This window comes from Limulus polyphemus, unplaced genomic scaffold (genome assembly GCF_000517525.1).
Source record: "Limulus polyphemus unplaced genomic scaffold, Limulus_polyphemus-2.1.2 Scaffold115, whole genome shotgun sequence".
In the NCBI taxonomy this organism is placed as follows: domain Eukaryota; kingdom Metazoa; phylum Arthropoda; class Merostomata; order Xiphosura; family Limulidae; genus Limulus; species Limulus polyphemus.
In genome coordinates this window covers 647860-661321 of record NW_013665725.1, presented here as the reverse complement: position 1 = coordinate 661321, position 13462 = coordinate 647860, and the positions used below count along the sequence as shown (strand labels likewise).

General features: G+C 33.2%; 1 protein-coding gene across 1 annotated transcript in view; it reads left to right on the top strand.

The window, feature by feature from the left end:
• Positions 1 to 13068, top strand: part of LOC106471766 (NADP-dependent malic enzyme-like) — a 41887-nt gene extending 28819 nt beyond the window's left edge. Inside the window, exons 8-14 of the mRNA XM_022401309.1 lie at positions 1680 to 1777; positions 2648 to 2761; positions 4351 to 4462; positions 5094 to 5236; positions 7618 to 7788; positions 9143 to 9329; positions 13022 to 13068. Of these exons, the coding sequence (XP_022257017.1) occupies positions 1680 to 1777; positions 2648 to 2761; positions 4351 to 4462; positions 5094 to 5236; positions 7618 to 7788; positions 9143 to 9329; positions 13022 to 13068 (872 nt within the window). The remainder of the gene's footprint in view (positions 1 to 1679; positions 1778 to 2647; positions 2762 to 4350; positions 4463 to 5093; positions 5237 to 7617; positions 7789 to 9142; positions 9330 to 13021) is intronic.
• The last annotated feature ends 394 nt before the right edge of the window (positions 13069 to 13462 follow it).

Here is a 13462-nt window from a genome sequence, read left to right as displayed (position 1 = left end):
AATAATTCATAATTTCATTTGATAAACACGTTTAGATTGAATGGTAATTTATAATCAGTCACAAGAACGTCGAATCTGAATCACTTGAAAAAAACACGGGGGTGCTTAACTTTTTTCCAGGTGTATAGTTGTTGTTTTTATAGAAACTTGAATTACTGTATTTTCTGTCTAATGCATATTTCACTACATTCAAATGGGGTTTCGTAAGGCCTGATGGTGAGGGCGTTCAACTCGCAATCTGCAGATCACGAGATCGAAATCCAGTGCCGAATATACTCGCCATTTCAGCCATGGGGGCGTTATAAATAGTTGGTTAACCCCACTATTTGTTGGTAGCTAAAGAGTTCGCGGCGGATGCTGCCAGCCTTTGTCTTCCTTGTGGTCAGCAGTTGAAAATTAGAGACAGCTGCAGGTGGTCTTAGCAATTTGCATATAAATAAGAACAAACCACGTGATTTGAAGTTTTTACTTGGATTACGATCATTTGTTTTTTTTTTTTGTTTTTTTTTTTTTTGTCAGAAAAGCTTTGAATGTGATTGTCTCTATATAATCCGCAAAACACGATGGTTTGTATGTAATACATAGAATACGACAGTCAGTTGCATATCTTTCAAATATGAGAGCTTATATTTACATCTTTGCATGATAACTAAACATATAATAATAGTTCTGGCGCGATCTAGTCGGAAGCATTCCGGGCTGCCCTAGAGAAACTCCGAGCTTCGCGCCGTGATGCCGTTGAACATGCTTCACGTTTTCAGCTGTAAGTTTTACAATAAGAGTAAAAGTCAATACCGTTGTTCGTTTCAAAGTCGGATAAAATCCTGATGGAACATAAAAATTGGAATATAACATTTCGTACAAAATGCTTTGAATATACGAATTCGTATAGAATTTGTATGGAATACGAAAGTTAGAATGAATAGTATTGAAATGTGTTACGTTTTATATGAGACGAGTAAGAATGAGATAATTTGTGTAGCCTATTTGGGATATGAGAGAAAAATACGGAGAGATCACATACAAGCAACTGCTCAGACTCGTCAATTTACACTTTTTTAACAACTTTCAAATCAACTTAAAATAAGTATAGGTATGCAAATTTCTTACTTAAACCGACATTTATAACGAGGAAAATATAGATGCAAATTTTGAAATGAAGTTGAATCTTTTTATACTTTTTTCTCGTTCTTTCTGTCCTGGCCCAGCATGGTCAGGTGGTTAGGGAGCTCGATTCGCAATCTGCGGGTTCGAACCCCCGTCCCTTTTAGCCTTGGGGGCGTTATAATGTGACGGTCAATCCTACTATTCGTTGGTAAAAGAGTGGCCCAAGAGTTGGCGGTGGGTGGTGATGACTAGCTGCCTCCCCTCTAGTCTTACACTGCTAAAGTAGGGACAGCTAATGCAGATAGCCCTCGTGTAACAAACAAAAAGAAAGCTGAAGACTGTTTAGTTTTCTAGCCATGGTCCTCCCCCCTCCCCCCGGTCGTTTATCAACTCCCCTTGTGATGTGTACAAACACGCACAATATAGCACATTATTATTTATATCTAGATGAATAAAGTTTTGTGCAGTGTGCATCATCCACATTTATTTGTATAATCTTAGAAATGATATTTCTAGTGATAATACTATACAGTATTATAATGCGTATAATGTATACATATTTTCCCCCTTAGGTACTGCATCTGTAGCTGTAGCTGGAATTCTGGCAAGTTTGAAGATTACGGGATTGAAATTAGCTCAGAATATTTTTTTATTTCAAGGAGCTGGAGAAGTAAGATAGATAGACAGATTAGAATTATTCAATGAAAAAAAAAAAGTACCATAACTAAAAATTATCAGCAGGAATGAAAATCATGGCTCCGATTTCATTTTTCTTTGAATCAAGTTACAAAACTGAACAATTTTTCAATATTTGTATTTCACTTTTTCCCATAACTGTTCTCAAAACTATAACTTATTTTTGGACTTTAGTGTTCGAACAAAGACCGCATTCACAAAACCCCATATTTTAACTGATGATTATTAATTATATAATAATTCTGAAGTAATGACGTATTTAATAACTTCGTTCTACTACAAATACCTGATAATCGTTACGTTACCGAAATAAAAGATGTACCTTTATTAAATAGCAACTGCCACTTATTCAGGAAAAATAATTTTTGGACTTCAAAGTGTTAAATTTTTTGCTAAAAAATACGGAGGTTAGAAGATAAGCCCAATTTAGTGGTGTTAACCTAAATAAATCCATTTTCCTATAAATGCTATCGTTTACCATATATGACTTATCGATAATGTGTTTCTATTTTGATAACCTAATTATGTTTTGCTTCAAGACTTTAGTACTCATTAGTAAAATGGTCAGGTTTTATGAACTTAAGTTTTAATTTAAATTAAAACTTTTCCTACTTTTGGAATAATCTGTTAATTACTTTTATATTTTATCAATTTGAAGCTCATATTTATTATGGCGAAATAGACGTAAAACACAAATATACCATTAGTTTTTTACGTGGTTTTTGTCTTTTTTTTTTTTGCTATTCTATGTTACGAGTAGGTGTAGAAAATTTTAATCCTAGATTAAAGTCTAGCGCAAGATGATAATCTACTTTTTCTTGTAACAAGCTTATAATTTCACTAGGCAGCTCTCGGGACAGCCAATCTTCTGGTTATGGCCATGGAGCAAGATGGCGTTCAGAGCGAAGAAGCTATGAAAAAAATATGGTTGATTGATTCAAAAGGCCTAATAGTTAAGGTACTTTCCTCCATTTTACTTTATGAATCACATATTAAACGTAATTCTCTTCATTTGTTTGCTTCATAGATCTTACACTTAAGATAATTCTCTCTATTAGTTGATTTAATGGGGCCTTTAGTTAATTTTAACCATGTGTTTATTTAATTGGTTTTATGTTTATAATATGGGTTTTACAGTTAAGGCAATTCCCTACATTTGCTTACTTTATGGACCTCACAGTTTAGGTAATTGTCTCTATTTGATTACTTTATTAAAATGTTTTTAGCGTTTTGTTTTATATTAAGCTTTAAATTTTCGGTTTGAACCATGTTTATTTAGGCATTATACTGCTCCAAGCATACACGTGTATCTTATTAAGGCATGCTGCTGTGATATTTTTGAGTTTCAATAAATGCTTTAATATGCAAGGACATGCTTTCCTGAATATTTTGTCAACAGCAGTCAAATTGATCAGTACAAAAGCAGCTGTTATTTCCAATAATCTTGTACATAATAATCCACTGTTGAGGGTAGAACGCTGTGCAGGTATAATTCGTTCATGCAGACGTTACCTGAAACTAAACGTAAAATTATATAATCTAGTCACCATTGAGTAACGTTTTTGAATGAAGAAAAAGATCGTAAAAGGAAATAGAATTCACAAAATAACATAAAATACCTTTAAAATACAAGAGTATTATGAAATCTAGGCTCAATTTGTGATATGCGATAATATGTTAACTTTTTTTTTTTGTAGAAGACCTTTGGTAATGTTCAAAAACTGGTTGGATGTACGTTTGTTTAAATATAAAGTTATCTTCAAAGAACACAGACGATGACCTGTATCGTAAGGAAGTTTTAATGGTGTATATAATTTATTATAGTGAAACGAGAAAGAAAAAATGTAACCTACGAAAGCCACTTGTTTTTTTTTGTTTTTTTAATTTCATGATAATGAATGTGATAATGAATGTGTGTACTAGTGATGTAGCCGTCTTATGTGTGTTGTCCCGAAAATGTTGTGGTTTGTATCATTAGGTTTTAGACGAAAATATACGACAGCAGTCATAAAAATGAAAGCGCAGATAAGAGAGAGAAGAAAATAATTATCACTAAAAAAATGAGACTTACCAGGAGAGATACTTAGTGTTTTCCATAATACTGAAATAAACTCTTCTTTATAGGAAAGTAAATAATGTTTTTTAATGTTACTATTTTATTTTTGAAAGTTTTGAATACTTCCACCTTGTCAAATTTATTTATCCAAAATCAGGATAAAAACTGGAGCCTATATTTATATTTCATGACTTTATAATTAATATGGTACACCTGGTAGTCCTAACTGTCGACATTTTCAAAATATCTTTTGTGTATCAAATAAATATGAACAAGTTTAGATATTCGTACCACTGGATTTTAAAACTGTTTATCACTTTTAACTTAATTTATAATGTAACAAATATTCATAATCCACAATAAAGTTAGACATAGCGAGACTTTTACTTGTCGTTTTTCTGTTTTTGTTTTTAATGTTTTAGCAGCGTAAAATAAAAATCTATTTATATAAATATTACAGTACCATTAGCTACTATTTTAATATCTTTCAGAATCGACCAACAGGTGGCATTACTGAGCACAAGGCCCGTTTCGCCAAAGATTATCAAAACCTCACATCTCTTGAAGAGATTGTAAAATCCATCAAGCCAACAGTTTTGATTGGTGATTCTAAAACTTTCTGTTTTCTTTATAGTGTTGATAAATGACTGTATAAACTTACAACCACTTTTTCAAACAAAAATAGCAATTATTTTTAAATATCATTATCAGTCGTTTTGTGTTTCACTGAGTTATTTGTTCGAACCAATCGTATTCGGATTGGCATTCATAAACCAGTGATTGGCGCATGGAATGTTATATATATATATATATATTTACTTCCTTGAATATCTTTTTATGTTTCAACAATAATTTTATTTGTTGTTTAGTTTATAATATAACATGCTTCAAAAATACTTTCTAAAACCAGCTCAGCCAGAAAACATTATACAATTTTTATATTTGGATCTACACAACCATTGGTGTTTCGAAATAGTTATTAGTTGATACAACTTAATTATATTAAATTATGTTAAGCTAAGTAAACGAGAAGATTATAATTAACATTCACATTTCCTAATTAGAATTGGGCAGGTGATAATTGTGGTCAATTTAGATTTTATTCCTCACGCGTTAAATTTATTTTATTGTTATTCAGAATTACAAAAAAATATTATGATATAATCTCAACTCAAACGAAATATTTTTAGTGTATTTAGTTGACATGACTTTCGTTATTTTATTTTTTTTGCAGGAGCTTCTGCACAAAGAGGGGTTTTCACCGAGAATGTTCTGCAAACTATGGCAAACAATCACAAGCAACCAGTAATATTTGCTTTAAGCAATCCAACAGATAAAGCCGAATGCACTGCCAGTGATGCCTACATTCATACTGAGGTAAAATTAATTTGGATTTTACTGAGACTGTTCGGAAAACTACAGTTAAACAATTATAATCAATCACGAATCTTTGTTTTAAGTAACCTAACAGATAAATCCAACTGCACTGTCAGTGACTTCTACCTTCATATTGAGACAATTAAGATTATTTTTTTAATAAGACTGTTCTGAAAGCTATGGCAAATTATCACTCAACAAGTAATTTTGACTTTAAGTAACGCAACAGATAAAGTTGTGAAAGCTATGGCAAATAATCACTCAACAAGTAATTTTGACTTCAAGTAACGCAACAGATATAGTTGTGAAAGCTATGGCAAATAATCACTCAACAAATAATTTTTGACTTTAAGTAACGCAACAGATATAGTTGTGAAAGCTATGGCAAATAATCACTCAACAAGTAATTTTGACTTTAAGTAACGCAACAGATATAGTTGTGAAAGCTATGGCAAATAATCACTCAACAAGTAATTTTTACTTTAAGTAACGCAACAGATATAGTTGTGAAAGCTATGGCAAACTTAACAAGTAATTTTGACTTTAAGTAACACAACAGATAAAGTTGTGAAAGCTATGGCAAATAATCACTCAACAACTAATTTTGACTTCAAGTAACGCAACAGATATAGTTGTGAAAGCTATGGCAAACTCGACAAGTAATTTTGACTTTAAATAACGCAACAGATATAGTTGTGAAAGCTATGGTAAATAATCACTCAACAAGTAATTTTGACTTTAAGTAACGCAACAGATAAAGTTCTGAAAGCTATGGCAAATAATCACTCAACAAGTAATTTTGACTTTAAGTAACACAATAGATATAGTTGTGAAAGCTATGGCTAATAATCACTCAACAAGTAATTTTGACTTTAAGTAACGCAACAGATAAAGTCGATTGCACTACCATTGCCATCTGCATCCTACACTGAGGTAAATTTAGTTTCCGATAAAAATACTTAACTGTAAAGCACATCGATAAATAGAGTTTGAGAAAGGTAATATAGTGAAGTATACCATAAATATGAGCGAAAATTAAGCAAAATCAAAGTTTGCAAACATATGCAAATACGAAGTTAACTAAGTATTTCACTGCAATGGATTCTTGGGTAAAAACGTTTCACTGTTTTTACTGTAACTTGATGTTGTTATATTTTATTTTATGTATTCATCTTTCAACATTTGAAATATTTTCTAGCCAAATGTCGTGGCAATGTTGTGACAAAACTCAAACGTCACGTGCTCAGGTTAAGTTATAATCAGATCAAGATGTATTGTTCTCCTGGTGTCGTAATGTCGTAGCTGAAATAGCTACTAATTTCAATTATTTCACAATTAGTATAGAATGTATCTTTATTTGGGTATATTCAGATTTTTTTCTAAATTTTCACGCAGTTTTCTTGTGTTGATCGGATGTCGTCAGGTCGTACGCACGTGTTAATCCTTTTACACAGGTAAAGGTAACATGCTGCCACTTAAATTTAAAGTTTACATTTACACGTTTCTTTGTATTAAGGTAACCTACTCGAACAGGTGATACAGAAACCTGTACAAAATGGCTTGTTTTTGAACAAGTTTTTAAAACAATTATCAACAAGTTGTCTTAATACTATTCTAGGCTAGGAATAGAACTCCACAAGTATTTGCTTTATGCTTAGGGTTAAGGTGAGCTGGAGGGAGGTTAAAAGCCACCTCCCTCCTAGCTCGACTAAGCTGCTCTGGAAGGACCTTCTGTACGAGAGACGACGGAAATATGGCACCCCAGATACATAAAAACCTGTAAAAAAAAGTACTTTTAAAACCAGGTAACATTCTGTGACCTGGGTCCGTCGACGGGAGTAGATCACACACACTACAAATATGGTCCTGATAATTATTTATTTTACTTGACCCTGGATTTTCATTCCACGGAATGGAAGGACAAAGTACTAAAGATCTTAAAATGTTTCCACTATATTTTAGGCTTACCTGTTTCCTTAAGGCAGATCCTACATAGGCCTGCCTTCTTCCTTGCCAACAAGACAGAATGGAAAAAACTGTGAAGAGAAAAACACTTAACATTTACATATAGATTGAATGCATGATCATTATCGTTGTTTTTTTTTTTTGTCTCTTTTCTCTTGGTAGTGATTTCTTCTATTCTCTGTATAGACGTTTCGATTTCTCTTCACTCCAGCAGTCACTTAAAACATATTTCTGAAATTTTTTCGTATCGGATACTCTAGATTTATCTGTTGGATATCTGTGCACCTGAATATCCAGTTTACGCATTGCAAAGTGTGACCTGCGCGTTTCTTTTATTCTGTGCCCGCGAGAATGTCAGCTTAAGGTTTCTACGTTGAATATATTCTTGTTGATATAATTATTCTTACAATCACTAGGGACGATGTGTTTTTGCCAGTGGCAGCCCTTTTGAACCTGTAACTATCAATGAAAAGACACATTATCCAGGCCAGGGCAACAATGCATACATCTTCCCAGGGGTGGCATTTGCCATTATGGCTTGTGGTGTGCATTATGTTTCTGACGAAGTTTTTCTCGTTTCTGCAAAGGTGAGTTAACAATTTATATTTGTCGGTAAATTAACTTCGGATTCACAAATGAACCACCGATATTATTGGACAAAATAAATTAGTTTTAGTAGCAAAAAATTAGATAACGATTTTAAGTCTCACACTCACAAAAAAAAAGAAAGAAAAAAGTTAAATTTCGCGCAAAGCCGTCCCTAATTTAGCAGAGGGAAGGCAGCTAGTCATCACCACCCACCGCCAACGAATAGTGGAATTGACCGTCACGTTATAACGCCCCCACGACAGAAAGAGCGAGTATGTTTGGTGTGACGGGGATTCGAACCCGCGACCCTCAGATTACTAGTCGAACATCCTAACCACATGTGAAAAAGAAGTTTCCGAACTACCTCAAACAGGAAACAAATCTTTGTAGTGGAAGTTTGCTAGATTAACTTTTGAATTTGATATTGTGCGTGTCTAGTTTAAGTTGGTAGATATTTACCATAACTTAGAAGAAATAATCAAGATAGTATATTTTTCTCCATTTCTTGTAAATGTGAAATTTATGTCGAAACATAAAAAGAAAAATATATTGTGGCTAAACTAATTATCCGTTTTCTTAGTTTAATCCCCCCCCCCCCGCCCAGTGGCACAGCGGTATTTTTGCGGACTTACAATGCTAGAATCCAGGTTTTGATACCCGTGGTGGGTAGAGCACAGATAGCCCATTGTGTAGCTTTGTGCTTAATCACAAACAAATCTTAGTTTAAATACACGAAAATTTCTTTGTTCTTTAGGGTTAAGGTGAGGAAGTGGGCATTCATTTTAGCAAAGAAAATATTTATATAAAGGTAAATACTTTTGTTGTTGTTTTTTTTTGAAAGGTAGCAAAATATGTTAGCATATAAACATAGATAACTGAGTAAAATCGTGGTCATTGTAACAATGTTTAGATAACCATTAGTTTCGGACTGGGCTGCGGATCGGAAGGTTCATTGTTTGAGCTATGTGCTATGCTTCTGAACACGCCTTGCACATTTATTTCTGGGCACATTGTAAAAATGATGGTAAATCCCGCAATTTAATTAAGAGTAGCCATGTAAGTGGCAGATACTACTGACTTGTTGTCCCTCTGGTCAGTAGGCCTAAATTAGGGACGGTCATTTCTTCACTTTGGTGCCTCTAACCTGGCCATTTATCCCATGTGTTCGCATAAGTTTCAATTCACATTTAAAATATAAAATATCAGTTTGAAATAATTTAACCATGGACATATTTTGCGAATAATTCGATCACTTCTTGTCTTCTTAATTTAAGCAGTCAGTCCATACACACTTTCACATTTACCTTATCTATGATGCTTGGAACTCAAATAAAACGAGTGTGGTGTTTCTAGGCTTTAGCTGACCAGGTTAGGAAGGAACACCTTGCCGAGGGTAGAGTGTATCCTCCACTTAAGAAGATCCACGACGTATCTTTTAATATCGCAATCAAGCTTACTCAGTACTTCTACGCTGAAGACTTCGCGACTCGTCGACCAGAGCCTCATGACAAGATCGCATTTCTACGGTCTAAACAATACAGTCCAGATTGTTGTTAGTTTGATGAAAATATAAGCCCTTAGAACAAGATTATAATTTTTTTAACATTGAATAATTCTGCCTTCAATGCACATTGAAAATTGCTATTCAGTGTAATTTGTTCGCCTCCCACTGAATTAGTATAAGGCTGAGGTACTTTAATTAAAATTGTTAAAAAGATATTCTTCTATGAGGTGAACTATGTGAAATTTTGAATGATCTTAATTAAACCTGAAGTCACGAAAGGAATAAAATTCTTACATATCCTGTGGATATTGTACTTTAATTACAATCGAAATATTTTTTGTTCTCTTGGTGTCTCTATGGAAATCTCGCCCACATAAATCTCTTGCGCGTGACAATCCTCATTAAAGTGTTGCTATGAGGAACATGTGAATTACTGGGTTCTTGTGACAACAATTACAAATGCGATTTAAAAGTTTAGAAAGAACTATCTTAATTTCAGTAATTAAAATTTGTTAAGCATTCTTCACTGTTCTTATATTGATGTTTCTCAAGGGAATGGTTTTGTTTTGCATTAATTACCGAAGTTCCTTATCCCTGGCCAGCTATTCCAAGAAATTTCCAATCATTTTATGTTGTTATTAATATTTTTAGCTAAATAAAATATTTAAACAAAAAGAAAAAGAAAGTTATTGCATTTTTGCATGTCCATTAATATACAAACGTATACTCATAATTCTGTGATAAAAAGGTTGGCCCCCCATATTGAATAAAAATGTTATCTATTTCTCAGGATAGTAAGCTATGCCAGATTAAGTAACATTTATATATTACTAGCTCAAGTACCCGTCAACGTGGACGGGTGAAATAAAACCTTGTTTGTAACAAAGTGTAGGAAATTGTGTTTCTATTTTTGTTCTTAACATAATAAACATTAAAAGTACCATAAAAATACATAAAGGTACCAATACTGAAAAGAAAGGCATACTGTTTTCAAGAATTCTATCAATATTAAGTTATATGGGGGTCCACCCCCCCTCATTACCTTCCTCACATCATCCTGTATCACTGTGTCACGTTTGGTGCTGATTGATCAAGAAATGTGGAAACGTATAAGGAACAGATAGACATACACACGTATTGAATTGTTTTATATAGATACCTTTGAAACGTATAAGGAACAGATACACATACACACGTATTGACTTTTTTTTTATATAGATACCTTTGAAACGTATAAGGAACAGATACACATACACACGTATTGAATTGTTTTATATAGATACCTTTGAAACGTATAAGGAACAGATACACATACACACGTATTGACTTTTTTTTATATATATAACTTTGAAACGTATAAGGAACAGATACACATACACACGTATTGACTTTTTTTTATATAGATACCTTTGAAACGTATAAGGAACAGATACACATACACACATATTGACTTTTTTTATATAGATACCTTTGCAGACAATGGCAGCTACCTTTCTTCAAATGGTATTATGTCTTCTCCCAGTGAAACAACGGTACGTTTACGGACTTAAGACGCTAAAATCAAGGGTTTGATTCCAAGTAAACAAACTACTGGTATTTCACTTAAAAATATGGAGAATTGAATTGTTTAACTACAACGGCCTTTTCAAAGTATTTAAATATGAAATGATAAAATAGTCACTGGAAGTTTCGATTTTTGGTGTTCGGTACACCTATTTTTAAAAATACACAATATATTGTCTCTAGATAAACTAATTCGGTTTCTATGTGTCTATAAACCTTCAGGAGTTACATCTATGTATGTTATCAATATTAGCTGATACAAATTTGAATTTATCACGCCATTTGTTACTGTTTAAAAAATAATACTTGTATACTGAAAATATTTGCATACTTATTCCTCTACATTATTCACATAACTAAACTACACACAATATAGTATCTATTTTACTCCATTGCTTTGTTTTTAAAGAAGATTTAAGTATTACTAAAACAATTTTGTAATTTTAATTATAAGTCATCAAAAGTTTAAAATAGATTATACTCTCTTGTCCTTTTTGTACCACTTATGTGAATTTTTTATTTAAAAGAAACATTTTGGAGTTTATGTGATCATTTGAATTGGTGATGAAGAGAGGAGACAAGCGCAGATACATTTGTTAAGTTTGGATCAATTAGTAAAGATTTTACCTGTCGAAGATATGTCTTACTCTTATAAGTTAAGCTACCTACCAGATCACCAACTTATTACTACCTGTTGAAGATATGTCTTACTATTCTAAATTAAGCTACCTACCAGATCACCAACTTATTACTACCTGTTGAAGATATGTCTTACTCTTCTAAGTTAAGCTACCTACCACATCACCAACTTATTACTACCTGTTGAAGATATGTCTTACTATTCTAAATTAAGAAGTTGGTGATCTGGTAGGTAGCTTAATTTAGGAGAGTAAGACATATCTTCAACAGGTAGTAATAAGTTGGTGATCTGGTAGGTAGATTACTACCTGTTGAAGGCATATCTTACTCTCCTAAATTAAGCTACCTACCAGATCACCAACTTATTACTTTATGCCCTGAACAGAATCACCATTTCATAACCTTAAATTCCTTAACAGGATCACCAGCACATTAGTTTACATTCCTAAGTAGGATTACATACCATTACCTTGCATTCCTGAAGAGGATCACCTAATAGTGTTTTAAATTCATGAACAGGATCATCAATCCATTAACTTACATCATGTGTTGATATCCAGTGAAGTTTGGAGACTACGAAAAACTCTAGCTGATAATAAAAGTTTACATTTGCTAAAAAAAAAAACCTTCCCGATGGATTGCCTAGGAAGTCCATGACTATACAATTTTAAGAGTAGTTCACAATTTTGTGAAATTAAAAATGTTATGGAAAGGATTTCCATTTCATTTCAATAAAATTATAATGAGACCATGATATCGACGTTGGCTAAAGGAGCATTATCAACCAACTTAACGTATGCAGAGGGTTGAGTATATTACATTAAAACGATTTGAGAGCTCCATGGTTTCAGCCCATGTTGCCACGTCTGGCCACTCTTTATCTGACAGCTGTGCATCTTCACAATACCCCCTGCAGTGAAGTTTCCATTACAAAAAGTGGCTCTGTCATAAGACTGTCCAAAGCAAGCCACACCTTCCTGTCGGGTTTCCATAATTCATGTAGTGTACGAGAACTATAGTTTCACAGCACTCATTTTAACAGTATAATCGCACAGAATTCCATCGGTGCTCTATCAAACATCTTGACCAGTATATGTTCATATGGAATAGCAAGAATATTCGCTTCATCCGTCAGCTGCTTGAGATATGCAATGGAAGATATAAATGGAAGCCTATCTAGGAATTTTTTTGAGATGGTGATACTTTTTAATTGTGTTGCATTTTGTTGCCTGGGACACGTAGAAATATTTTGCCACTTACCTTTGTATTCATATATGCTCACCTGTTACAAGACGTCACACTTTGCTTATCATAATTGGGGCATGACTTGTACCAAGTCTCTTTTTTGGATGGTCCTGGTTTCCCAAGTTGATCCCTATTCCTTTATTTTCCAATGTCATTAATTGGTACAAGGGACATCTCTGATGGAAATAATTTTAAATGTCCAATAGGAAGTAGAAAGGTGTGTAAAAGCTAAACCCTTGGAATGTTTTGTTATTTAAGTCTTGGATTAACTTAATCATCAGATTATGCCAGGCCTCTGTCAATCAAACTGGGACGCCATCCATACTGATCTGCCAGTCCTTTTCAACATCTACACCATGGGTCTAACGTACCTTGACATTCTAACCAGATGTTGTGTGCTAACCTTTGCTGATGACACTCTTAAGAAACATAGAAATATTGATTTTTTTAAGGACATTTAGCTTTTGATTTCACATCTATCTCTACCCAAACAGGCATAACTTTTTTTAAGTGAGATGAAAATGTTTATACAATTCCTTATATTAGCAGCAATGTCCAACTGCAAAATTAGGAAGATCATAACAATGCAATGACAAAAAGACTGTTTATATAACTAATGTTCTATACTACACTGGAGAAACGAGAGACTTGCAAAGAATTTCATTCCAGGATCTCAGAAGATTCTATGGCCATAAACCAAGGTAACAACAATGCATGTTAAG